Source organism: Sturnira hondurensis, unplaced genomic scaffold (genome assembly GCF_014824575.4).
Source record: "Sturnira hondurensis isolate 20B ecotype Veracruz unplaced genomic scaffold, ASM1482457v3 Scaffold0006413, whole genome shotgun sequence".
NCBI classification, from domain to species: domain Eukaryota; kingdom Metazoa; phylum Chordata; class Mammalia; order Chiroptera; family Phyllostomidae; genus Sturnira; species Sturnira hondurensis.
Genome location: NW_028079044.1, coordinates 29,088,107 through 29,114,749, shown reverse-complemented (window position 1 = coordinate 29,114,749; position 26,643 = coordinate 29,088,107). Strand labels below are relative to the sequence as shown.

General features: G+C 34.6%; 1 protein-coding gene across 23 annotated transcripts in view; it reads right to left on the bottom strand.

Annotated features, from left to right (window-relative positions):
* The window catches only part of RIMS2 (regulating synaptic membrane exocytosis 2), a 464,240-nt gene that overhangs the window by 250,796 nt on the left and 186,801 nt on the right, over positions 1–26,643 (bottom strand). For all 23 annotated transcript variants that reach the window (XM_037048350.1, XM_037048347.1, XM_037048351.1 and 20 more), the window contains one exon: positions 10,629–11,554. In XM_037048350.1, coding sequence (XP_036904245.1) covers positions 10,629–11,554 — 926 coding nt within the window. The remainder of the gene's footprint in view (positions 1–10,628; positions 11,555–26,643) is intronic.

Genomic DNA, 26,643 nt, shown 5'->3' with positions numbered 1-26,643 from the left:
GGAGAAAGCTCCACAAAAAAGAACTAAATGAAATGGAGGCAAGGAAGGACCAGAGCAGAAAGAAATAAATGAAATAGTCTAAAAAAAATACAAAAGATCAACAAACCCAGAGACGGTTCTTTGAAAAGATAAACAAGACCAACAAACCTTCAACCAGTTTCATCAAGAAAAAAAAGAGAGAGGGTCCAAATAAGTAAAATCAGAAATGAAAGAGAAGTAACAACTGACACCTGAGAAATACAGATATTTTTAAGACTATATTACTAATGACTATATGCTAATGAATGGACAATCTAGAAAAAATTGACAAATTCCTAGAAACATACAATCTTCCAAAATTAAATAAGATTTACAGAATCTGAATAGACAGATCATAACTAGTAAAACTGAAGCAGTAATGAAAAAAAAAAACCTCCCAGCAAACAAAAGTCCTGGACTGGAAGGTTTCACAGGCAAATTTTACTAAACATTCAAGAAATAAATAACATCTATCATTTTCAAACTAATCCAGAAAATTCAAGAGGAGAGAAGACTCCCAAGCTCAATTTATGAGACCACCATTACCCTCATTCCCAAACCAGATAAAGACACTACAAAGAAAGAAAATTATAGGCCAAGATCCCTGATGAACATAGATGCTAAAATCCTCGACAAGGTTGCAGGTTCCATTCCTAGACCAGGTGCAAACAATGCCTTGTCCGAGCACATACGGGAGACATCTATTCGATGCTTCTCTCTCATCAGTGTTACTCTCTCCCTTCCCTGCCCTCTGCTCTCTCCCTAAAAGCAATGAAAAAATAGTCCTTAAGTGAAGATTTTAAAAAATTAAAATTCTCAAAAAAATATTAGTGAACTGGGTCCAGCAATACATTGAAAAGATCATATATCATGATCAAGTAGGATTTATTCTGGAAACAAAGTTGGTAGACTACCTGCAACTCAATAACTATAATACAGCAAATAAACAAATACAGGATAGAAATTACATGATTCACGTCAGTAGATTCAGAAAAAGCATTTGATAAAATCAAGCTCCCATTTATATTTAAACTGTCAGTAAAATGAGAATACAGAGAACATACCTCAATGTAATAAAAGCCATATGTGTGACAAACCCATAGCCAACATCATACTCAATAGGCAAAAACTACAAGCATTTATTTCCTGTAAGATCACAAAGAATACAGGGATATCCACTCTCACCACTCTTATCCCACATAGTACTGGAAGTCCTGGCCACAGAAATCATACAAGAAGAAGAAATAAAAGGTACCCAAACTGGAAAGACAGAATAAAAGTCGTTATTTACAGATGACATGATACTGTATATAGAGAACCCTAAAGATTCCACCAAAAAACCTCTAGAATTGATAAATTCAGTAAAGTAGCTCAATGCAAAATAAATATCCAGAAGTCAGATGCATTTTTACACCAATAATAAACTATCAGAGAGGAAAACTAAGAAATTTTATTTCTTTGGGAAAAACACATCCCAAGCTCAAAATTAGAAACACATAGTTCCTCTTTCCCAGTAATCAGCAGTGTTTTCACACTTCTACTGTCTCCAGATTAGGACATGAGATTCAAATCCTAGGTATCCTTAATTATAAATCAAAGGTCAGTAGACCTATGAGAAATAAATTTTTCTTTAAAAAATTCCCAACATGTACAGGTCAAGATGTGCTGAAATAAAAGGACTTGTATAATTACTTGTAAGGAAAAAATTGACTCTATCCAATGACACCTTCAAGATACACACTTCTGAATATCTGTACTATTTTGTAAAATATAATATCTGAAATGTATTTGGGTTGAGGAGACTGTAAAGTATGCCTTTCATAAGCATTATTAACTCAAAACTTTAACATCCTTTTATTCTCTTCTAGTTAATTTATGTTTTTAATATACTTCATCTTATACATAGTCTAACTATCATTTGGTCATTCATTAAAATTCACAATTTTCATAGATTTTTACTATTTTATTCAACATTCCATTGTACAAACTAATTAACATAATTACATATTTAAGATTTGGACAAAAGGTAAGTATTAGGAGCATTTTAGATTCCTATGAAATAAACTTGTATTTCATTAGATCATCCACTAAAAGAATCTACATCAGTCTTGTATTGTATGAGCCCATGCATGAATTTTACTATGTCAGGCTTACTTTATTTACTCCTGAAAGGGTTCTTAACCAAGCTAAGCCCCACAAAAAGAGGCAGATAGGCAATTCTAAGGAATGTGGCTTATGAATGTCAATGTCAATATATGACAATGACAATGACAATATATGTCATTGACAATGTCAATGTCAATGTCAATATAATTTGAGCTGCCCTTCTGCTTTGAAACACACCTTTCCACATCTCAAGTATTTGCTCAAACAGCCCTTCCCATGGGTATATCCTAGAAAGGAAACAGACAGGCAGATCCTAGGACAAGCTGGGAAAAAGGCAAGCCCAATATACCTATAATTTTCTTAGATGAGTCAGCTAACATAAATGCAGTCAAATTTAACAGAACAGAGAGCCCAGGAAAAAATCCATGCCTATATGGTCAATTAAATATTATAAAGGAAACAAAAACATACATTGGGGTAAAGACAGTCTATTCAATAAATGGTCTGGGGAAAATTGTACAGATACATGCAAAAAACTGAAACTAGGCCACCTTCTTATACTATATACAAGAATAAACCCAAAGTGGATTAAAGACTTAAATATAAGACTTAAAGCCATAAAACTCATAGAAAAAAACATAGACAGTAAAACCTGTGACATTTCTCTTAGCTATATATTTTCTGATATATCTCTTTGGGCAAGGGGAAAAAAAGAAAAAAATAAACAAATGGGACTACATCAAACCAACAAATTTTGCAGAGCAAAGGAAATCATCAACAAAATGAAAATACAAGCTACTGGATGGGATAAGTTGTTCACCAATGATACATCAGATAAGGGGTTAATATCCAAAATGTATAAAGAACTCAGACACCTGAGCACCAAAAACAAAACAAAAAAACCCAATCCAATTAAAAAATGGGCAGAGGACAAAGGCATTCCTCCAAAGAGGACACACAGATGGCCAATAGACATATAAAAAGATGCTCAATGTCACTAATCATCAGTGAAATGCAAATTAGAACTATTTATATAATAAGAAATCATCTAACATCTGCCAGAATGGCTATCATCAACAAATCAAACAAGTGTTGGTGAGGAGAAAAGGAAACCCTCAGGCACTGTTTATGGGAAATGCAAACTGGTGCAGCCACTGTGGAAAAGAGTATGGACTTTCCTCAAAAAAAAAAAAAGAAAGAAAGAAAAGAAAAATGGCCCTGGCTGGTGCATGGCTCAGTGGATTGAGTGCCAGCCTGTGAACCAAGAGGTCGCCAGCTCATTTCCTAGTCAGGGCACATGCCTGGATCACAGGCCAGGTCTCCAGTAGGGGGCATGCAAGAGGCAGCCGCACATTGATGGTTCTCTTCCTCTCTTTCCCCTCCCTTCCCCTTTCTCTATAAATAAATAAGGAAATAAAATCTTTTTAAAAAATGAAAAATATAACTGTCTATGACTCAGTGATTCCACTTCTGCATATATATCTTAAGAAACCCAAAACACTAATTCAAAAGAATATATGTACCCCTTTGTTCATTACAGTGTTACAATAGCCAAGATATAGAAGCAACCTAAGAGCCCACTGAATCTTACCATTTGTGACAACATGGATGGACCTACAGGGTATAAAGGCTAAGTGAAATAAGTCAGTCAGAGAAAGACAAATACTGTATGATTTCACCTACATGTGGAATCTAAAGAACAAAATAAATGAACAAAATTAAAGCGAACTCACAGATACAAAGTGATGGTTTCCAGAGGGGAGGGAGGTCGGGGAACTGGGTGAAAAAAGGGTGAAGGGACTAAGAAGTACAAATTGATAGTTACAAAATAGTCATGGGGATATCAATTATTGCATGGGAAATACAATTAATAATATTGTAATACCTATGTATTTACACTATGTAATAGTGCCAGGTGGGTACTGGAAATATTGGAGGGAACACTTTGACAAGTACATGACTGCACTACGCTGTGAACTATGCTCTATACCTGAAACCAAAACAAAGTAATACTGAATGTAAATAGTAATTGAAAAATAAAATTTAAATTTAAGGTTCTTACTTGTGTTCCACAAAGCTGCCATTATGGTGATACAAAGTCTTCATTATTTCATGTTTCATACACTACTACTATAAATCATTGACATTTAATATACTGTAGTTGAATGAATGAAAGAATGAATGAAACAATCAATCTATAGTATACTTCTAGAAATTTTTAATTAGTCTTAGACTCATTTTTTCATCCATTTCAATGCTTTTTTAATTAGAATATAATTGGCTTGTAGGACATTCATATCATCACTAGGGCATTTATTCTGATGCACTTCATCAATTAAAAACAATATGTTCTTTGCAAAGCTTTCTATTTTTCTATCCATTGTACATGTTCCATCATCAAATTTTTCAATGAAATTTATTGGGATGACATTGAAATTTTAAAGCTGCATGAAATAACAATATCCAGGCATCATCTACTAAATTCTACTAAACAGAAATATCACTTTAAGTTAAAAGTTAATATTTTTTGTATTCCAAACTACAACAACTAACCCATAGTTAAATTTTGATTTTAATTTTTTATTCAACTAGCTAAAGTACCCTCTTAAATATCCTACAAACTGAAATCTGTGAGATTTTTTTCTTGATACCTACTTGGTAATTTTCTTGGGTATCAGGTCCAATAAAAACAATCCTTTTCCTTTAAGCAAATGTTCAACATAATGTTTCATCCATAATTAACAAGAAAATATTTTTGTAAAGAGAATGAATCACCACCATAAACATTTTAACTGCTTCAGTTTATAAGGAAACAAAATATTCTCCTTTATTGCCATTTATAAACCTGCCTTCTGGCTGTGTATTTTACAAATTAACTTTGAGTTAGTTTAGATTCTTAATCAGCTTACATTTATGTTATATAATTTTAAGTCTAAACTCAGCTTTATAATACATATTTGCAGCAACTTGATTTTTCTGCCTATGAAAAGTATTCTATTTTTAAAATAGATATGATGAAATAATTTCATAATGTTGCCTAATATAGCAACACAGTAATTATATCCATGTAAATTTGATGCAATTAAATCCTTGTTATTCTATAATTAAGCTCTAATGCTCATGTTACAATTGGAATAATTATTTAGCATAAAATTATTTTACCAATAGATGGAGTAAAATATACAAAAAGTCATCAATCTCTCACCTCGAAAAATTTTACTTGAAAAAGTCAGTAATAAAATGACTATTTGAAAAATGTTATATATTCCCATTATTATAAAATTATATAGTTCACTTGTTTCAGAATTCTTACATGTGTGACTGGTCTCAAATGCCATAATCAACATTTCCCTCAAATTTCTAAAGTATATTGTCCATCACTTCAATAGCCAATTTTCTTTATAACAAATCCTATAGATAATTATCAAAAATTATAAGAAACTTGAGGTTATACTAGGAGATAAATTTCACTATGAATACATACACCTAAATGCAGACATATAAAGTTAGTATCTTTAGAATTTATTTTTAATGTTTAAGACCTACGCTTTAATCTGGAAGTTTGCAATCCATCTTCTCCTTTTCCTGTTCTGTCTCTGCTCTCCAAATTGCTCTACCCTGACACCTCTATTCACCCTCTCTCTCAAATAGGCACAAGGAAGCAGTGTATTGTGCTACTGGAGTCTATCTGAACCAAACGTTTCACAACTTACAGCCTACACATGAGACTGCCATACACATGCGTTCTTGCATTTACTACCCCAGTGTCCCAAGATTTCACGGAGAAAAAAGAGACCTGCCTGCAACTACAAAGTAAAATCAGTCCAATTTGGACCTGGAAGACAGGGAAAAAACTAAAACATTCCACAATTGATTTTAGTGCTTAACAAAGATCAAACTAGGTATGTTTTGTGCAACTGGGCAAAACTGGTTGACACCGTGACTATTAAAAAAATACGGTACATTATAATATTGATTAAAATATATTAAATTATAAACAGTATAGTTCCTACAATACATCAATTAGCCACTGAACATCATGTCTAGACCTTTCTCCAGGGATAGAAATGGGAAAAGCAGGAAACACATCACATGAGTCACAAAGTTCTAATATAAGAAAGCAGCCTTAAAGCATTTTTGGCCATGACCCACAATAAGAAATATATATATTGTGAGCCTATAAAGCACACACACAACACTAAAAAAAAATGTTTTACAGATTAATTACCCTTACTTGATACACTTCACTGTTAGCTACTCCATCTTATTCTAGTCTCCCTCTTTTTTAAAAAAATAGGGTTATGGCTCTCTCTCAGGTGGTTCTGAAAGTGAGGAGGGAAGGGGAGTAACTAAAGGGGCTAGAAATGGAGGGTGGAATATTGGTAATAAGGGACTTCGTCCCACAATGGATATTTGTTTGGAGATATTTTTAGTTGTCACAAGTGGGGGTGGAGATGCTACTGCCACCTATTGGATAGAGGCTGTGGATGCTGCTAAACATTTTAAAATACAGAAGACAGTCCCACAAACAATCTAGCCCCAAATTTATTATTTAACAAGTTCATATTAGATAAAATTGTAAAGGTAATTTTTTAAGCTTATGAAAAATATATTTAAAATTTTGAGAGTCATGCCCAACACTGAAATTCAGAGATACTGTGACATCAGTGATCTAAGACAACTCCTTCCATAATACAAAGATAAAAAAACAAAGAAGGAAAATTGCAGTTTGGGGAAGTGATTAATATAGCACGTGGGAAGCAAACTGTAGCACAATGGGTTAAGAGATAAGTGTTACAAAACATACAAATCACTACAGACCTGGTCTCTACACAGGTGCTTCTGACAGCATACTACAATTGGGGGTAATCCTGACCAGGAAAAGGTTATTTTATATCTATTTTTTCTTCTATGATGAATTAAATCATGATTTCTTCCTGGGAATACATGGTAGCAGAAACCATACTCAAACGAGTCACCACATAGATGAAAAGGAGGATTATCTCTGAGAGTATTCACTAAGAGCTCAAGTTAGGGAATAATACAGACATGAGAGGCCTGTAGTTTCTTTCCATATTTGATAAATGTTTTAGTTCTGCTGAATAATATTATGAAGGATTTTAATATAACTCACATATCACTCTTTATTTATGGGAGATTTTATGTGTACTTCAAAATCCTGAAACAATGTATAAGACCTTAGAAAGATACCACATATAAAAAGCTTTCAAATATTAGATCAATGCATTTCTGGGTGGTTTTTGGGGGGGGTGGCTTTACATATCTTTTTCATGTGATAAAAGTGGAAGCATTATTTTAGCAAATAATATATGTATGTAACCAAATCTAAACCAAACCACTAAAAATAATAAAACTATCTTTTTCTTACTTTTTATTATACACTCAGGCAAATATTGAAAATGATCAAACTGAAGATTATTAAAAATACTTAAGAAAATATTGCAGTTTCTGGGAAATGTCTATATGCTCTATGACAAAATTAAGATCTACAATTTTTCTTTATAGAACTTTATATTTTAACAAGCACAAGTTTCTAATTATTTATAACTTAAATGCAAGTTGTATGAAATGAGACTCTAACTTGACTTTTCCCCCACTGTATATGCATTTCCCCAGAGTCCATGTATTGAATAATTTATCTTTCCCCCTTGGCTTGTGGTGATTTCTATGCTTTTATCACTTATTTGCTATAATATGACACTTGGGCAAAAAAAGATGTTTTTGATGAAAGCAACCGAGGAGAAGCAGATACAAAAAGGTCCCTGCCTTCTCCCTATCTGCCTAAAAACACGGCATGTATTTGGAAAGATGATCCCCTTTCTTTGTCAGAGGAGTGCTGACGTTAACTACTGAAGATAACTCCTGACCCTCACATAGGCACCTACAAAACCACAAAATAAAGCTTGCTAAAACTAGCCCTTATCTTCCATTAGTTTCCCACCATCCGCCTCCCCTAGAAGCTCAAAGTCCTTTTCTTTTGTCTTGTCCCCTCTCTAAAAATGTATTGTTCTTTTGTTACATAAGCTCAAATTCTAATCAGCCCTTTGAGTTTCGCCCTGCTGGATGTTCTCGTATGTATGTGCAATGTACATGATGGTACGTTCATTTTTCTCGTCAATCTGTTTCTGTCAGTTTAATTTATAGGACCCCAGCCAATAAACTTAAGAGGCATAGAAGGAAAGAAGAGTTAAGTTTTCCTCTTCTTACACCTTCCAGTATAACTTTAGAAATAGGATACTTCAACGAACCCAGTAAGATTGTGACTAAAATGTTATTCACCTCTAGAGATGATCTGAAAGGAACACGTGTCGTTACGGTACTCGGCCTTCCCCAGTAGGAACATGAAGTGAATCTCTACGCAAATCTTCCTTTATGTAACAGGAACAACTCAGTCAACTTTCATAGCTTTCTTCATGGAGGTCCCCCTCATTTCTGATCATTTATTTTTAAATCACATTTTCTGTTTTAGTTCGGAATGGAAACTGTCTCTCATTTGTAATTCCTAATTATTTTTCATACAATATAAAATAATTCTATATTAACTTCACATGCAGCTGCCTTCTCGAATTCCTTTATTAATTTCTGTTCATTTTTATGTACAAGAATTCAATTATTCCTCAAATATTGTCAAAATTGTGTGTGTGAAGGAAGTGGTACAAGGGATTCGTGTTCAGTCCTCACCTATCTGATGTATTTTGGCACACATCAAAATAAATTTGGAAAGATTAAAAACTTACAGGTTAAAAATCAATAATAAAATCATGAGAAAATATACAGTTAAGTATTTAACTGATTTGGGAATGTATAAAGAGTTTCTGGGGGTAAAAGGAAAAAATCACCAAAGAATACAAAGACTTAGCTATATTAAGTTCAATATTTCCAAATGACCAAAGAAAATTACTAGATAAATATCAAAATGAGAAATACATTTGGAGCAGATGATAGTTAAATGGGTAAAATCCTAAGCATATAAAAACCTCTTATAAATCAGTAAGATAAAAACTAATTAATACCCAATAGGAACATGGGTAGAAAAAAATAAAAGGAATAGATAATTCAAAGAAGATATCAAACACCAATTTACATACAAAATATTCAACTTCACAATCAAATTAAAATTAAAATGACAAAGAGCATTTTTTTGGTGGTCTATTCAAAAGGCAAAAATCTGGTGCACTTAGCCCCAAAGCTCAAGCCTATTTGCTTGATGAAAGCATATGACAAGGGGATGGAGCGTTATAACCTTTTTGGAAGGCAGGTTGGTAATCTGAATTAAAAGCTTTAAAAAAAATCAAAGCACGAATATGTTGTTGTGAAATACTCAGAGATATAGGCAAAAAATTACATATATAAAGATGACCATTATACTATTTGTAATAATAATTGGAAGCAAGTACAGTATTAGTGCAGCCATTTAAAACATATTTCTGAAGGCTATCTAATGACTTGGAAAAATCGAATGACATGATGATATCAATTGAAAAAAATCATAACACATGCATAAGAAAAAGAGAAGAAATACAACAAAATGTTAATAATGGTTATATTTGGGGAAAAATTTTATGGATAGCTTATATTGGGTTGGCCAAAAAGTCCATTTAGTTTATTCCATGAAATAAAAGGCACATATTTCATTTTCACCAATAACTTGATTAATTTGGGTATTTTGAGTATGCTGGCTATCTCCTGCTACTGTCTTCTATGGGGCAGAGGTCAGGGATGCTGCTAAATATATTCCAATGCACAAGACAGCCCTCGGCAAAAAACTATTCGGCCAAAATGTCAACAGTACCAAGAAACTTCACAAACCACTTTTGACATGTTTGATCAGTCACAGCACCTTCTCCATACACTGCACAAATCTTTTTTTTTGTATTTTTACTTTTGCATTTATTTCAGTTGTATTTTTACTTTTTTGAAATAAAAAAGCATAATATACCAAAAATTTTGCCTATTTTCTTCCATCTTCAATATTAAAACAGCTACACAAAAATTCACCAATTTTGACAGTTTTTTTAAATGCATGCTAATATGACAGCTGTCACAATACAATCTAATAAAATTGTTTCAAATGAAGTTAAAACACAACTAAGCACTCCTAAAGACATCATACAGAAAAAACTAAACAAACTTTTTGGCCAACCCGATGTTTCATGTGTTACACTTTGAGTTTTTCAGACGTTCTATAGTAAACATATTATTACTTTTAAAATGAAAACCAAAAAAGATATATGACTAATAGGGGTTTTTTATATGCCATCAAGTGGTGCAAGAAATTTTCATAAACAAAGCAAAAAAAATTTTAAATCAACAGAGGATGTTCACTTTTTACAACCTGAAATTTTCTTCAGATAATCGATACCACTAAAAACACTTGAAATAAAGGTAGTAACATCTAACTTTTAAATGTTTACTCAGAGATCCAACCTAAAACAAAACCCTCTTCATCTGATCAACTGCGCGACTGGAACAGAGCAGCTTACCTTTTTCACTTACACTCTCACTTTCAATCTCCACATCATCACAACTCGTATATTCAGGTGTGGAAGCCAGCTCCTCCTCTGAACTGCTCAGTGAAACCTGGCGCATTTTACCTCCTTTCTTTGATTTATGAGGCTTTGGTGGTGGAGGTCTCACAGACTCTGACTGGTCGGAACTTAGAGAATCATTCCTTAACATCGTTTCCATTTTTTCCCGTTTTGTTTTCCTCACAGCAGAGCTAGGATCTAAGTGGTGTTGTTTCCTTAGTGAGTCAGTACGCCTCGTATCTTGTCTATCAATGGGTATTGGACTCCTCCGGGGGGTTGGAGGACTATGGTTTGTGGTCCTTTGTGGATAAGAACTTGGTCCCTGAGCCTCTCGAGTTCTTTCCATTGAGTAAGATCGCTGATTTTCCATGGCAGCCCTACGTTCAGATACAGATCTTTGCCTTGATGGTCGTTCCATCCTTAGCATAGAAATCCTGGAATCTTCCAGTTCAGCATTTGCCAAAGAAACATCACTATGCCTTCTCTCATGCCGCGCTCTGGACACTTCAGCATGAATACGCATTTGCTCTTCATAGGGCTGTGGCTTCACTGGATAGCGGGCCAAATTGGGATCACTTCGATAGCGTGCCTGATATTCCTCCTCTCTCCTTTGTCTTTCATATTCATCTCTGCTCTCCACATCTTCATCATCTACAATGTATTCTTTGGAATGCTTATGGCTTCTCCTATTGGAGTCCCTATAACTTATATGATCAGATTCTTCATAAAACTGAGGTTCCCGCTGAGAGCGCCTATCAGCATAATCTGATGGAGATCTAGGCATTGCGCTATCCGAAGTAGCATACTGTGAATATTCCTCTCGTTCTTCCCTCTGGTCGTATCTTCTCTTCTGATCTCTGGACACTGATGGACTTCTTTTCCTAAGTAATTAATCAAATAAAAGAAATGATGAGAAAAGCAGCATTTAAATGAGTTTGTATTTTATGGATTCACTGACAGGTTGATGAATAAAATCAAATAGTTCTTTGGCTTCATTTTTTAAAATTTCAGTTTAAAGTCATACTAAAACAAGAGTTTAAATATACAGTTTAAAATATACAACCTACAGTTTAAAATATACAACCACAACAGAGCACTCAAATTTTACGGTTTAACCTACATAACATCTGTTATGCATATCTTATTTTACTTTTTGTCATTATTTGTATACACACAACTAAAGAAAAACATATGTTGGCATGGTGGCGATGCAGCAGAACATGGAAGATGAGGGATCTGGATTTTTCCCAATCCTGACATCAACCAATTATTTGAACCAATACAGCCGTTTACGTTTTGAGAGTCTATGCTGAAAAGTGGGAGACAGAGATTACACACATTAACCCACACATCACTCTAAATGATTCTAACACCTTCTTCCATTTTTTAGGGATACAGTATTATAATATTGGTGCCATAGCTTCAGCGAGTTAACATGCCTAAATGAAATCTTAAAGAATAGAAAAAGATAATAAGGTTACTCCTGTTGAGATGTAATTAACTGGTGGCAAATTTTAACATATCTCACTAGCTGGCTACTTTTATCCATTTACTAAAATACCAAGATAGAAGAGAAGTTCTCTAAAGAACTCTAAAGAATCAGTTCCTTCTCAAGCTGACAATCTAGCCTCCATTACATGCAGACTTTATGTTCAGAATTCAAATATATTTTGTTATAAAAGATATTATAATATTTTCAAATCCAAATTAATAACATTTTCCTCTAAAAATACAACAGTTATTCATAAGCCTTATTTAATATAAAGAAATCAATTCTGTTCCAAGAGTAAAATTCTATTTTTACTCCTTTCACTCTGTTTCTCAGATTGATTTGATGCATACAGAAATTATTTTTAAAATCTTAGAAATTATTTAATTAAATAAATTCTACTTTGTGTAAGGTTCAGTGGGGGGCTGACTATGAAATTGTGTAGCTATACATGAATTTTGGAGACATACAAGTGGAAATTAAATGTGGTTTGTTAAATGAAAGCAGTATTAATTACCTCACTACCATGGACCAGGAGATAAGCTCACTTTTGTGCCTTTGTATTTTCCCAACATAATACTAATCAATCTGTTCACAATTACCTAATTATTAGTCTGTACTGCTTACTAGACTCTAAATTTTTGAAGCAAAAAGACTTTGTAGCTCTAGTATTTATTCATTCACTCAACAAGTATTTATTTAGGGCTTACTATGTGACAAGTATGACTCTCGTTGTTAGGAGCACAGCATGGAAAAGCACAGAAACCCTGTGCTCTCAAGAAGCTGTCCTGCTAATGGGGAGACAGACAGTGAGCATATATACAAATAAATTAATGTATTTTCATAGAGTGATAAGTACTATTAAAAAATTGAAACAGTGAAAATTCCAAACAGTGACTTAGGATATAGAAGATCTTTCTGAAAAGATACATTTGAATTAAGACTTGAATATGTAGTTACACTGAATAAAGACCATTTATAAAAAATATATACAACTTCACTGGAAGTATTTTGGGTTTCTCACTAAGTTGCTACTATTTTTTAAAAACTTTTATTCAAGGCTGTCTGTAAAATATAAATCAACTGAACTATCGATTGTTGTTTTACTAAATCAAGGATTTTCCAAGGTAGTTGATGTCTGGCATCCACCTAGAAGCAACCCACTGAGCCTTTTCCACCTATTCCTCCATTTCTAAATGTTCCACGCTCCCAAATGGGGTAAATTCCAATTCCCCGTCATGTGTGATCTCACTTGAAAGTCAAAAGTTAAGCACATATATTAAATGAAAGTGAATGCAGTTTAATCATATTATCAAAGTAACTTATCATGCCATTAGATTGTTTCTACAAATTAATCTGTAAAATGTGAGAAAGCAAGACCATACAAAAAGTCAAGTAAAAGTTTTCAGAAAATGTTAAGGAGAACACTGGCTACTTTGAAGGCAATTCAACATAATGGTGACCTTCTTCTTCCTTACTGTACTTCTTCTCCAGGTAATCTTATCCATTTCTACCTTCAAAATGTTAGGTTTCATGAGGACAGGCAACCCACATCTAAGTAGGCTGGAACATAGCAGGTGCTCAATAAGACATTTGTTAAATTAAAGAATTGATTAATTAAGTCTCCCTTAAATTATCTCGACTTTTCATGGCTTGCTCTTTTTTCTCTACTGAAACCCACTGATGACTAAAACGGTCTAGGTCCTTCTCCTACTGCACCCCTCACAGTAACAGCACCTCAAGTCAAATGCAGGAACTTTTATTGGTAGTGTGATTTGGCTCTCTCATACGTTAACTTGGCTTTTGTTGGTGGTCTTCAAAAACCAACTCTTGTTTATAAAATGACTTCCTTGGCAAAATATATTTTGAGCATCTATCACTTTACAACTAAACATTTAGAATAATACCTCTTTGAAATTAGGGGTTTCTAATAATATTCTTAACATTACATTGGGTATTACAGGACAGAAGTAAAATAAAACATTTAAAAAAGAACACTTCATTCCTTGAGGAATTAACATGAATTTCTGAAAATAAGTAGGGTACTAAGTGAATATAATGAGCCTTTATAACACAAGCAATAGATTCTATTTTATTGATAAATAAGAATATTTACTTACAGAATTCAGTTCCAGTAAAAAGCATATTAATAATTAGTCTTTAGGAAACCGTATAAATGTTTTTTAAAAATCATGTCTTCAATAAATTGAATTCAATATTAAATCCAGCAATCACTTTGTTCTAGAGATTATGAGATGTGCCTGAAGCATGTGAATTATACCGTAGACACTGATTTGTACTGGATTTAAGTAAAAACAGGACAGTGGTCATGATTTCTGAAGCTGGGATAACTATTGTCACTGTTACTTGACATGGAGTTAGGTTTTTAAAAATATGCTTTAAGGTACCTTATCCTATATTAAAGATACGCTAGAAGGCAAGATTTTATTATAAGAATGTTCTTACCAAACAATGAAGAACTGAATATTAGTTACTCCAGAATATTAAAATACCCTGTCAAAATAATTTTTTAAAACTGTCATGTGAATTATTGCACGTACACTCTCCTTTGAAGTAAAACTGCTATATTTCTTAGACATTATATTTTTCAGGAACTGATGAAAATTCAAGTACAATATCTCTAATCTCTATCTTCACCCCTGACCTTTATAAACAAGCATTAGCATTTATTATTAAAATAACATAATGATAATTTGTATACTTCTCTAAACAATCATGAAGCATTTACAGTATTTAACCCATAAACTATCATTCAGAAAAATGAAGCAATTCATCTAAAATGTTATATTTCACTTAATCCTTCAAAGGCTCTGAGAAATTAAGAGGCAGAATCCAAAATTACACCTTTTTTTAGAAGAAAATGTATTTGTGACATTATATAGTGCTTTAATTTTTGCTCCTATACATGTTATCAATTCCTGTTTCTTACTGATGATACAATGTCACTGTATCTTTACATTCACTTTATATTAACCTAGTATCTGTTCACCTCTTCACTGAAACCTAGATTGCTAGAATTATTTTCTCTTTCACTCTGTTATAGTCATCTTAATTGGAATGAGTTTATGGAAAATCACATATAGAAATATCCTATTTCTACTTTAATCAGTAGCATTTCTGCTCATTGCTTATAATTTTTTGTAATGTGAATTAACCAATCTATTTCTAAATATCCTAGCTATGTATTCACACACTTGATTGAGCATAATAGTTTGAGGAAGAAACTACCAATTAGTCTCTTTAAAATTCCATGCCCCAAAATTATACTGACTGATGGGGAATCTCCAAATAAAAAGATTCTTTCCCAGTTACAGTCACTTTCCCAATTTCCCAAAGGCAGTCTCAATTTACACACTGTATATTAATTGATCGTGTTTTACCATAGTTTCTGTTTTAATATTTACAACTGTACCATTGAATGTGGCTTCTGTTACTATACCACTTGTATATATCAATACTGACCATATATTTCAGATTAATCAAGTTACTAAAAATATAATCCAGCAAACATTTAAAAACATCTACAAGAACAACAAATGATTAGATGGAAACTTAAGTTTTAATTTGCATATATTTTAACTCTTAAGACTTATGTAATTTTTAAAAAATCAAGACAGTAAAAGTAAAGTGAAGAATCTGAAATTACAAATTTCTGTAAATTCAAATTATATATTTTAATTAAGCACTGTGTGTATATGAAAATCTTACTCATAATCTTTATTATAGATATGATTAAATAATTATCATTTTATAAATAAAAGAATATAAATAATATTTAAAGAATCAATCATCTGGAAAAAGACCATCTCTCTTCAAGCTTTATAATGCATGGATACTGCTAAATGCACTAAAATTATACTTCATTAATTCAAGTAGACATGTTAACCACATATTTTAAACATAACATTGCAATCACATTGTGAAATTTGAAGCTGTTAAAACATTAAATCAAGGATTTAACAGAAGTAGATAGTCCTGTAAAGCATGAAATATATAGGTTCCATTCCTATAATTCCTACAAAAAACCTGTAACAAGTCTAACCATTTATATTAATTAAAAACCATAAAATAGATTTATCTCTTAGTACATATCACAATATTTAACACATTATTATAGTTTTACCTTTTGCTCATCCAATGCACATCTGTCAAGCACGAAGCATCATGTTGACAAAAATACATTCACACAGTGCCAGGCAGTGCTTTCATTTAATCCCTCTAGCTCTAGCGGAGTCATAGAAGCCATCCTTAATCAGATGATTTGAATGCCTCTGCTTGTTTACAATCATTTTATTTCAAAAGTCAATTACTAAAAAGTTATATATAAAACAACATTCATTCACGGATGGAGTCATAAAATCCTCTAGGAATGGTCCTGCTAGGGAAAAGGTTATTCTTTAATGCTGTTACTATGTGGCTGTATATAGCTCCAGGTCAAGTAAGAATGTACCCTGAAAGGAGGATTACGGTACTTAGCTGATTAGTGCCTCACCACACTGAACACCACATGCATCCGGTACCCAAGGCCTTTCTGCACACTATACTTAAAAAGGGCAGATTCAGAAATTTGTAAGCCATGTTCTCCTATACAAACCATAATATTTCTAAAATAGCAAAATACAGTTTGTTACTGATAAGTCTACTGTGCTGTTTAACATTCAAACGTACAGTGATAAGGAAAGATGATGATGGTTCTAACAGGTCTATCCCATAATTTCTTTTCAATTACTTAGTAAGTTTAAGTTTCTTAACCTCTACTAGAAAAAGAATGCTCCCCCAAGGGGGTTATGGGACAGAAAATAGCAGTTTCTGTAGAAATGGTTTTTAAAATGTGTTCCATGAACTGAGAAGTTGCTTGGTTTAATTTATCACTTAACTTCTCCATGTCTCTACCCAGTCATTCAAAAAATTTAAAAATAGAAAAGAAGGTAACACCACAGATGCCTTTCTATCAAAAGCCAATTATCTAGATGTTACTAGTACACTTCAGAAAATCACATTTAAGTGATTCCGAATAAACTTAGAAAAAAGCCAGTGTCTGAAGAGTGGGGAGAGACACAAAAGTACTGTCGTGTTTTCTGGTTCTCCTGACTTTCAGGTTTAAATGAGGGCCCAGGGACATGTGGCAGCACCATTCGACTGTTGTGCAGTGTTCCCACAGAATTGTGTAACTAAGTGTGGATCTTGGAGAGATTGGGAGGAGCATGGGGACAAATACAAGCCTGTCTCTCCTCTGAGATTCCTAATGACTTGTAGATTCTTCAAGCAGAAATGCAACAAAAATTCAAGATAATTCATTTTCATACGAATGTTAACCAGTAATAAAATTCAACCACTTAACACCCCAAAGTGCATAAGGGACTGAAAAAAATTAACAGAATATTTTGATTCCTCCAAGCTGATAAATTCAGATTTCAGAAACACTATAGCTGGTGTTATCACCGCAAAACTACTTCTCTACCTTTCCTTCCATCTACTTGTCCCACCTCGGTGAGCACTCCTGGCAGTGTGCTCCCAACTGCAATGCACACTCTGCTGCTGCCGGTCATCTCCTCACCGCCCACCTTGTTTCTACTTCCTCTTACCTGTCCGCCCAGACTCTCATTCGTATTTCTAATACCACCACTGCTTTCCCTCCACTCTCACAGATCCTACCAGGTCTCCAATTTCCTACTCCCTACCTGGATTATGTTGTCCAATGGACTCTTTTCTCCATTTTAATTCTTTACTTCTACTTTTTTTTTAAATTTCCTGGGCAAATACTCTCATGGATTCAAATTTGTTAGGATGCAATTTTGGATTTAACATTTTTCATGAGAATAATTATATCTTTAGTATCCAATGACTTCTTCAGAAGTACAAAATAAAAAAATTCTATGGGTCAGAAACCAGGAATAAATTAATTTTTACTGTATTCATGCTAATACTTTCAGCTTATATTTAAAAGTTGAAGACCCTGTATATTCAAGTCTTTAGAAAACAGTGCTCAAATGATGCTCCCTATATTAATCCACTGTGCCACTCCCTTCTCACTAGTATACCTCCCAAAACTGCCATAAAAAATACAGTAGGAACCATTCTATATTAGAAGTTAAATCTATAGTGACTTTATTTCCCCCTTTTAAGGTGCTTTACCTGAGTCTATGGAAGCCTTAGACACAATCCTATAATAAAAAAAGTAAGATTTATTAAAAAGTATATAAAGAAGATAAAAGAAATAGAAAAGGAAAACAAAGTACAAATAAGTTTAACCAATAACTACCTTATACAAGCCCCAGAAAGAGTTACTTTATTCCATTTCCTCCATCACCTTTATATTCTTTTACTATTACAGTTGCTTTACTGAACTCCAATTATTGGTTTAATATGCCTATTCCATTATTTCCTCCCTTTTTGATTCATTCTAAAGAGAAAACTTAAAGATTTTTGGTTAGGGGCTAAAACCACAGTAATCAGAGAAGAGAAACCTCTTCACAGCAAAGAAAAAAAACATATCTAGGGGTATATATCAAAGGAAAAGAAAGGTTCTGCTTATCTGCAAGCCAAACATTGCACAATTAATTTTAGTCTTATGTGTTTTATGTCTTCATTGGGAAAAACGAATCATGTAGTTTATTAAAATGTAGGAAATACAGTTAAGTGGGTTTAAGTGGAAGCAGCATATTCCATCTTAGTTAACAGCAATTCTCTCCCTCCAGTTGCTCATCCAACCCATGAGGAAATTCTACTGGATTTAGATTATATACAGAATCCAAACACCTCTCATCACCTACACTAGTACAAGCATCGTGAAGTCCCCCTCATTTCTTACGTGAATTAGTACAAATGCTTCCTAACTGGTCTCTCTTCTTCTTCTCTCTCTAGTCTACCACAACCCTACAACTGAGTCTCAACACGGAGCGGAGACTGTAAATCAGACTGTATCCCTAATATGCTCAGAGCCCTTCAATAACTCCCCGTTTGCTTACAAGGCCTATGGGATCTGGCACTGATTAGTCTCTGGCCTTCCTCTCACCAGCAGAGATGTCTTCCAGCCTTCATTCAACTCTACTTGCTCAAGGCCTACCCTGAACACCATATTTAATATTTCAAACTGTGTCCTTAATTCCTGCACTCTCAATCCTAATCCCCTAACCTGCTTTACCTTGTGGTCTTTTTCATATCACTTATCACCTTTTAATTATGGTATGTATTTTATTTGTTGTATTTATTGTTTCATGCAGAAATCATTGTTTTGGTCTCTTTATTCCCAAATGCTTGGCACATAGTAGGCACTCAATAAATATTTATTGAATAAGCAAATAAAGCTGTATAAACAGAATTTTTACACTATATTAAAAATAAAAATTTTGCCCAGTCTATCTACGATATAAATTTATGAATATTAGCCAAAACTCCAACTACTTATTTTCCTTATTTGTATTTTACCATGAAAAATAAACTCACAAATTACACAAAATACTACTCTTAAGTAAACAAGTAAAAAAATGTGCATTCAATACGTGAATCTTGGGAGTATGAACCTTGTCACTCTCAACTACTGCATCTTTTTTGTGCTAGTTTGTTAATTTGTAAGAGTGATTTCAGAATTTAAATGGTTGTTTTTCAGAGATGTAGAGATAACTGCATTGCTTGAGACAGAGAGAGCTGAGGAGTTCAAGAAAAGCTGTTTCTTAGTAACAGAACAGAAAGAGTCTTTGAAAACAGAGCTACAGCTCTCTCAGCTAGCCTGTTACCAGCCTGCGTGAGAACGCAACTGAATCAAATTATCTTAGGGCGTGACAGGTAGAAGGCAGACGTCACTAAACAAGATTTTTCCCGGAGGAGAATTCACAACGCCAAACCCATGTAGTACTGTTGGAGTAGCTGCCATGACAAAACAAAATCCGAATAAAATGTATTTCACTTAAGTGTTGGAATGTTCATTACGCCAGTATTTGTGGTAGAAGATTTTTTTCCTATACAACTCCTGTATGTTTATGTGCCGATAAATATATACATATTATGTTATATATCTTAATATAGAGCTGAAAGGATTGATGTAAATTATTCCTACCTAATCTGCAATTCTTATCTGGCTCCATTAAATCAATTAGAGAAACCAAATTTATCTTCCAGTTAACAGAAGGTTCTTTCTCAGGCAGAGAAAACACCACCTAACCTCTGCATGCCAGCATGACATCCTGGGGCCCCTTAGCTACCTCTTCCAATATCGCACTGCTTCAATCAGGCATCAGTCAGCCCCACGGTGTACAGTGCATTCTCTTCAAGAAGACATTTTGATTCCTTAATACTTTAAAACTAGTAGAATAGTATCAAATGGACTCTTTGGAAGACAGTCTTCAAAAGTGGTATATGTACACTTATATCTCGGGGAACCATTGTTTTCACTCCATTCCCAGGTTCAGAAAGTCAGCCCCAAACCTTTATATCCACACTACAAACACATTAAAGCATGATGACCATGTTAAGAAAGGTTTACTGAGACGAAGAAAATAGCATTGTACCCCTGAGAGCAAAACTTCCATAAAACATCCTCTTCTTAATAACTCTGTTCTTTCCTTGAAGTAACTCTCTGCAATAAAGCTCTCTTAGCCTCTTACCAGCTTCTTCCCTACACTCCGTTACCCGCCCCCCAAAAGGGGATGGTTGCTGAAGCAAGGCCCCAAATAAACAGAAAGAGATGGAAGACACTGCTGGGGCTACGCTTTGTTAAAGAAGGCTGTTAAATTTCATTGAGTGCTTTTGTGTGTTTTGATAATATTCAAAACATATGATCTGTTTTAAACACCATACATTAAAGAGGGATATCAATGAAGAGGCATATCTGAGACCATGAGGATGATAAGACACCCAGAAAAGACACTGGAGTTAGGACTTTCTTTTGAATATAGCCATATTTGTAATATAAATGCCCCCTAATAAATTATGCGTTTTTAAAATCACTTTTTATAGCAAAGTTTCTTCAGTAGTCCTATAAGTAACTGATAGAAAATAATACTACATGTGAACTTACTTGTTTAGCCTTTAATTTATGCCTATTCTCTAAAAAATGTGTTATATAACATGCTAAAAATAGGTAAATTTGGGGGTTACTTAAAAGTCTTCTGAATAAAGAAAATAAAACATGTACTCTGGAAACAACTGTAACGCATATTTGTTGCCTGCCTCTCTACCCTCTATCTTCCCTCTTTCCCGGAAGAGAAGGGAGGTCCCCTCCCCTCCCATCTCTGTGGCTGGGAGTGAACAGGCTTCCCTCGCCCTAGAGGCGGGTCACGGTTGGCAGAGCACCATCCCCGAGCAACCAGGACCGGAGCTGCTCCAGTCATGGTGACTCTTAAGGACATTTGTCTGACAATGCTGAGACACAGAGTTCCCGTCTTATGACTGAGGATTCAAGTGACTCACAGAGCTACTGGAAATCAATTTAGGGTCTTGAATTGGAGGAGGCTTCCCCAAATGGTAGAACTGTCCACTTAGTGACAATTAAAAATAGAAAGAAACCAAGTCCACATTATATGAAATTCAGAACCAACCCTCGCCTGACACACTGTGCACCTCTGGAGTTTTCAATCAGGTAAACCAACAAAATCTCTTTACTTTTAAACTATTTTCTTTGGGTTTTCTATGACTTGTACCAGAAATCTTCTTGGCTAAGAGAATCTGTGATGCAGACTCTAAAGTCTCCACGTACCTTTCTCACCATTTGTCATAATGTTTATGAAGTCTGTTTCTATACAAACTGGTTTTTTCTTTGTGAAAAGTACATACTCTGGGACCCTTATATGTTCTGTAGTCATGTGGTTTCTTTAAGTTATTTCCAGTTTTACACTAATACACAGAATTTAATGAGATCAAAATCTTTTCTGAGGTCAAAATACACAAGACTGCATGTTTAATGTTACATTTCATATAATAATTACGACTTACACCATTAAAGGCTAGAAAATGATAAAAATAAATCATATTCAACATGTCTCAGGCAAGAGCAACGACATGCTTTTTTTATTTTTATTTTTTAAAGATTCCAACCATCCATCCTTAGAGAAAGAGGGAGAGAGACATCACTGAGCCAGAGAAATGTCAATCACGTGCCTCTCGCAGGCCCTCAACCATGGACCTGGCTGACAACCCAAGCAAGTGCCCCAACCAGAAGCAAATGAGCAACCTTTCAGTTTGCAGGACAATGCCCAACCCACCTGCTTTTTAAAACGAATTTACATTAAACTATCCCCGCAACTTCTAAGCTAATTTGGAAATACACAAAAGAGATAGATCGACAGAAAACTGCCTCTATTGTGAATAAAACTGAAATTGGAGAATTTTCCTCGGTCTATGTAGAAGTCGGCTGCCTAAGACCAAGCCTCACAATCATACAAACACTCCCATCCAGGCACAGCTAGCACTTGTCTATTTATTTTATAGCCTGTCCCCATAAAAATTAAAGCAAGTCTTTATAAATCATGGGTATTGACCCGTTATCAAATGTATAAGTGAATATGTTTTCCCATTCAGTGGGCGGTCTTTGTATTTTGATGATTTCCTTTGCCATGTGAAAACTTTTTAGTTTGATGTAGTCCCCATTAATTTTTTCTTTTATTTTCCTTGCCTGAGGAGATGTAACAGGAAAAATATTGCTACTGGCAATGTCCAAGATTTTATTGCCTATGTTTTCTTCTAGGAATGTTATGGATTCAGGTATAACATTTAAGTCTTTAATTCACTTTGAATTTATTCTTGTGTGTAGAATAAGAAGGTGGTCTAGTTCCTTAAAACTCAACACCTGAAAACAAACAACCCAATTAAAAAATGGGCAATGGACCTGAGTAGACATTTGCCCAAAAAAGAACACACAGAACCAACAGACATATGAAAAGATGCTCAACATCAGTAATCATCAGAAAAATGCAAATTAAAACCACAATGAGATACGACCTCACAGCTGTCAGACTGGCTGTCATCAATAAATCAAAACACAAGTGCTGGCGAGGATATGGAAAAAGGGAACCCTCATGCACTGTTGGTGGGAACGCAGATTGGTGCAGCCACTGTGAAAAGCAGTATGAAGATACCTCAAAAAATTAAAAATGGATCTGCTTTATGATCCAGTGATTCCACTTCTTGGAATTTATCCAATAAAACCTGAAATACTAATTCAAAAGAACATATGCACCCCTATGTTCACTGCAGCATTATTTATGATCACCAAGATCTGGAAGCAGCCCAAGTGTCCACCAGTAGATGAGTGAATAAAACAATTACAGAACATTTACACAGTGGAATACTATTTAGCCATAAAAAAGAAATTTACCCTTTGCAACAACATGGAAACACTTGGAGAACATCATGTTAAGTGAAATAAGCCAGTCTGAGAAGGACAATTACCATATGATTTCAGTCATTTGTGGAATCTAATGAACAAACTGAACTAACAAGAAAAATGAAGACAGACGCATAGATACAGAGCCAGCTGATAGCTCTGGGGGGAGTGTTGTGGGGGTGGAAGGATCAAGCAAAAAAGAAAAAGAACTCATGGATATCGACAACAGTGTGGTGCTTGTGAAGTGGGTAAATGGCAATTGGAAAAAATACAGTATTTTTTAAAGGCAAGAATAGGAGAGAATGTATGTTGTCTGTGGGCAGCCTGTTCCCAAGACAGAGAGGGGGGAAAAAAGAAAATGCTACTTATGCTCACTTCCCTGTCCAAGGGTGCAGTAGAACAGGGACTACAGGGAAGCCAGGAATATTATTTCAGTGCACCTCTCTCCACACGGAAGAAAACACAGGAGTAATGGAAGCAAGTTTTTCTACCAAAACCCTAGAACATTAGAGTCTAGAATTGTAAGTTAAAGCAGCTCTAGCAAACAGAGGACTTGATGATTTAGTGTTCAAAACAACACTCTGGTGAGACACTGTGGTAAGCTGATGAGACAACAGAAAGGAATCACAGCTTTACAGATTGCATAAAATTCAACCATGACCAAAGGCAAAAGAGAATGTGGCAGATACTGCTGTTCGTCTACTGTCTATATAATCTCTTTTCTTTCTTACAAATAGAATTGTAATTTTATTCTGAACAACAGTGTGTCTAGTCTAAAAAAATTATTTTCCAGGCTCTCTTGTGGCTGGGAGTGGCCATGTGAAATAATTTAGACCAATGAGATTTAGATAGAAGTTTACCAGGTATAGCTTCTACAAAAGCTATTTACTCCTAATGAAAAGAGATAGACTAACAGGCATACACTTTTCATACTATGCCCTTCCTCCTTTTTGACTGAATGTGGTCTTGCTACCTATAACTCAATAGCCCTCTTTAACCACGAGTTTGAAAGCCACACTCTGTGGGTAGCAGGGCAGTAATCAATAAAACAGGAACTATCTCTGTTGACTTCACTGAGCAGGGTTATCATCCTTGAGCTATCTCCAGATTTGTTTTTACATGAGAAAAACATAAACTCCTTCTTTATTGAATCATTGTGATTATGAGATATGTAATTACAAATGTATTGCTACATAAAGCCAAATGCAATGCTGAGGCCAGAGAGAGACTTGTCCCCAGTGAGAATTCTAAGGCATCTGCAGGGAAAAAAAGGTAAATAAAAAGACTACCATAGGCCCTGGCTGGTATAGCTCAGTGGATTGAGCACAGGCCTGCAAACCAAACAATTGCGGTTCGATTCCCAGTCAGGGCACATGCCTGGGTTGCAGGCCAGTTCCCAGGAGGGGACACACGAGAGGCAACCATACATTGATGTTTCTCTCCCCCTCTCCTTCCCTTCCCCTCTAAAGATAAATAAATAAAATCTTTTTTAAAAAAGGCTACCATAGATGAAAAAGGTCTAGAAACAAAAAATACATGCAGGCTGTATGTATAATAAAGTATGAGCCAAGGGGAGAGTGATTTCAAATGAAAGAAGCAAAATAGTAAGTATAGCACAGTTCGTCATTCCTTATCTAGTGGTGCATGGGAGCCCAGAGGCCACTGTCAGCACCTACCTCCTCCTAACTCTGTGTTCAGTGACCTCATACTGTTAGTTAAAATGAGCCGTATTGGAAATATTTATATCATGAAAATTTGCAAATGCTACAAATCAAGATTCCCTACCCCCTTTGGAGAGGTGATTGTCAAATATTTACCGGCACACAATTGCTTATACCTCAACTGCTCAGCTAAACTGTAGCCTGAAAAGAGTGCAGCGGTTAGCCAAAGAGCTATGACTACTTTTCTGGATACCTCCATTTATTCAAATGAATAAAGAATACCTAATAAAGAGGCTGACATTTAGCAGGAGCTCAGTCACTGATAAAGGAAGGGAGTGAAGGAGGAAATAATTCTTTCTCACTCATTGGTAACTGTAGAATTAATGCTACTGTTGAAAAGAACTAAAAATAGAAGAGCAAAACTCAAGTTTTAATTTAATGACATCTGAAAATCTTTGAGACTCTTTGAATATAGCATTCCGCCCCCACACCTTATACTCTTTTGTTTGAGCTGCATGTTCTGACAGAGTTTAAGTGTATTTATAAAATCAGAAAATGTTAGAGCTTAAAAAAACCAGTGTTAAGTATGATTTTTCAAAGATCTAATGGTCAGTGTGACAGTAGGCAGGAAAATGGTGTCAAAATGCCATTTAAAGTTTCCTAATGAGTCAGTCACATGGAGAAAATTGAAAGTAGTTACCACTAGATGGCACTAGATTATATAACTGAACCTACACTTTGAGGCATCCACAATAAAAAAACTATCCTTTTTTTCCATTTTTCTAGATTTTTGTTATACAAAATCCCTTTTACATTGTTCATTTATTATAATCATTTATGTCATAATTCTTCGAACAAAGAATTTTAAGTGGCACAAAAGTAAAATACAGGAAACAATTAAGTAAGAACAGAAAATCAGGATCAAACGCAGGAGTGGCAGAAGAGGCCAGAAATGAAAGCTGGGTCAAGATTTTGAAAGGGCTCAGGTGCCATGTTAACCATTTTGGACTTATATCCTGTAGACAAAGGGGAGGTCATCAGATGTTTTGTGTTAGCAAGTTAACTCATGCAATAATCTGCTGGCTAAACCAAGGGATAGGAGCTAATGTAGGAAGAGCAACTGGATTATTCCAACGATCCCGGTAAGAAATTATGAAGTCCTTACCTATGGCAGTGGGAGGAAATGAAGCAAAATATATTTAGAAGATTAAATCTGAAACTTCTGACAGAGGAGCTGTAGGAGGTAAGGAAAAAGAGCAAAACAAAAATTGGCTACGTCTTTTTTTTTCCTTGAAGGACCAAATGAATACAATTTAGAAAAAAGAAAAAGGAAAAGGTTCATAAGAAAATATATGTTCTCTTGTCCAATATTTCATAAATGACACAAACAGTAAGAACCTGGCAGTGTTTCCTCACTACTAAACAAAAGAGAAGACATCCTGACGAGCCCACATGAGCACCTTTGCCGACTCAGTAGAT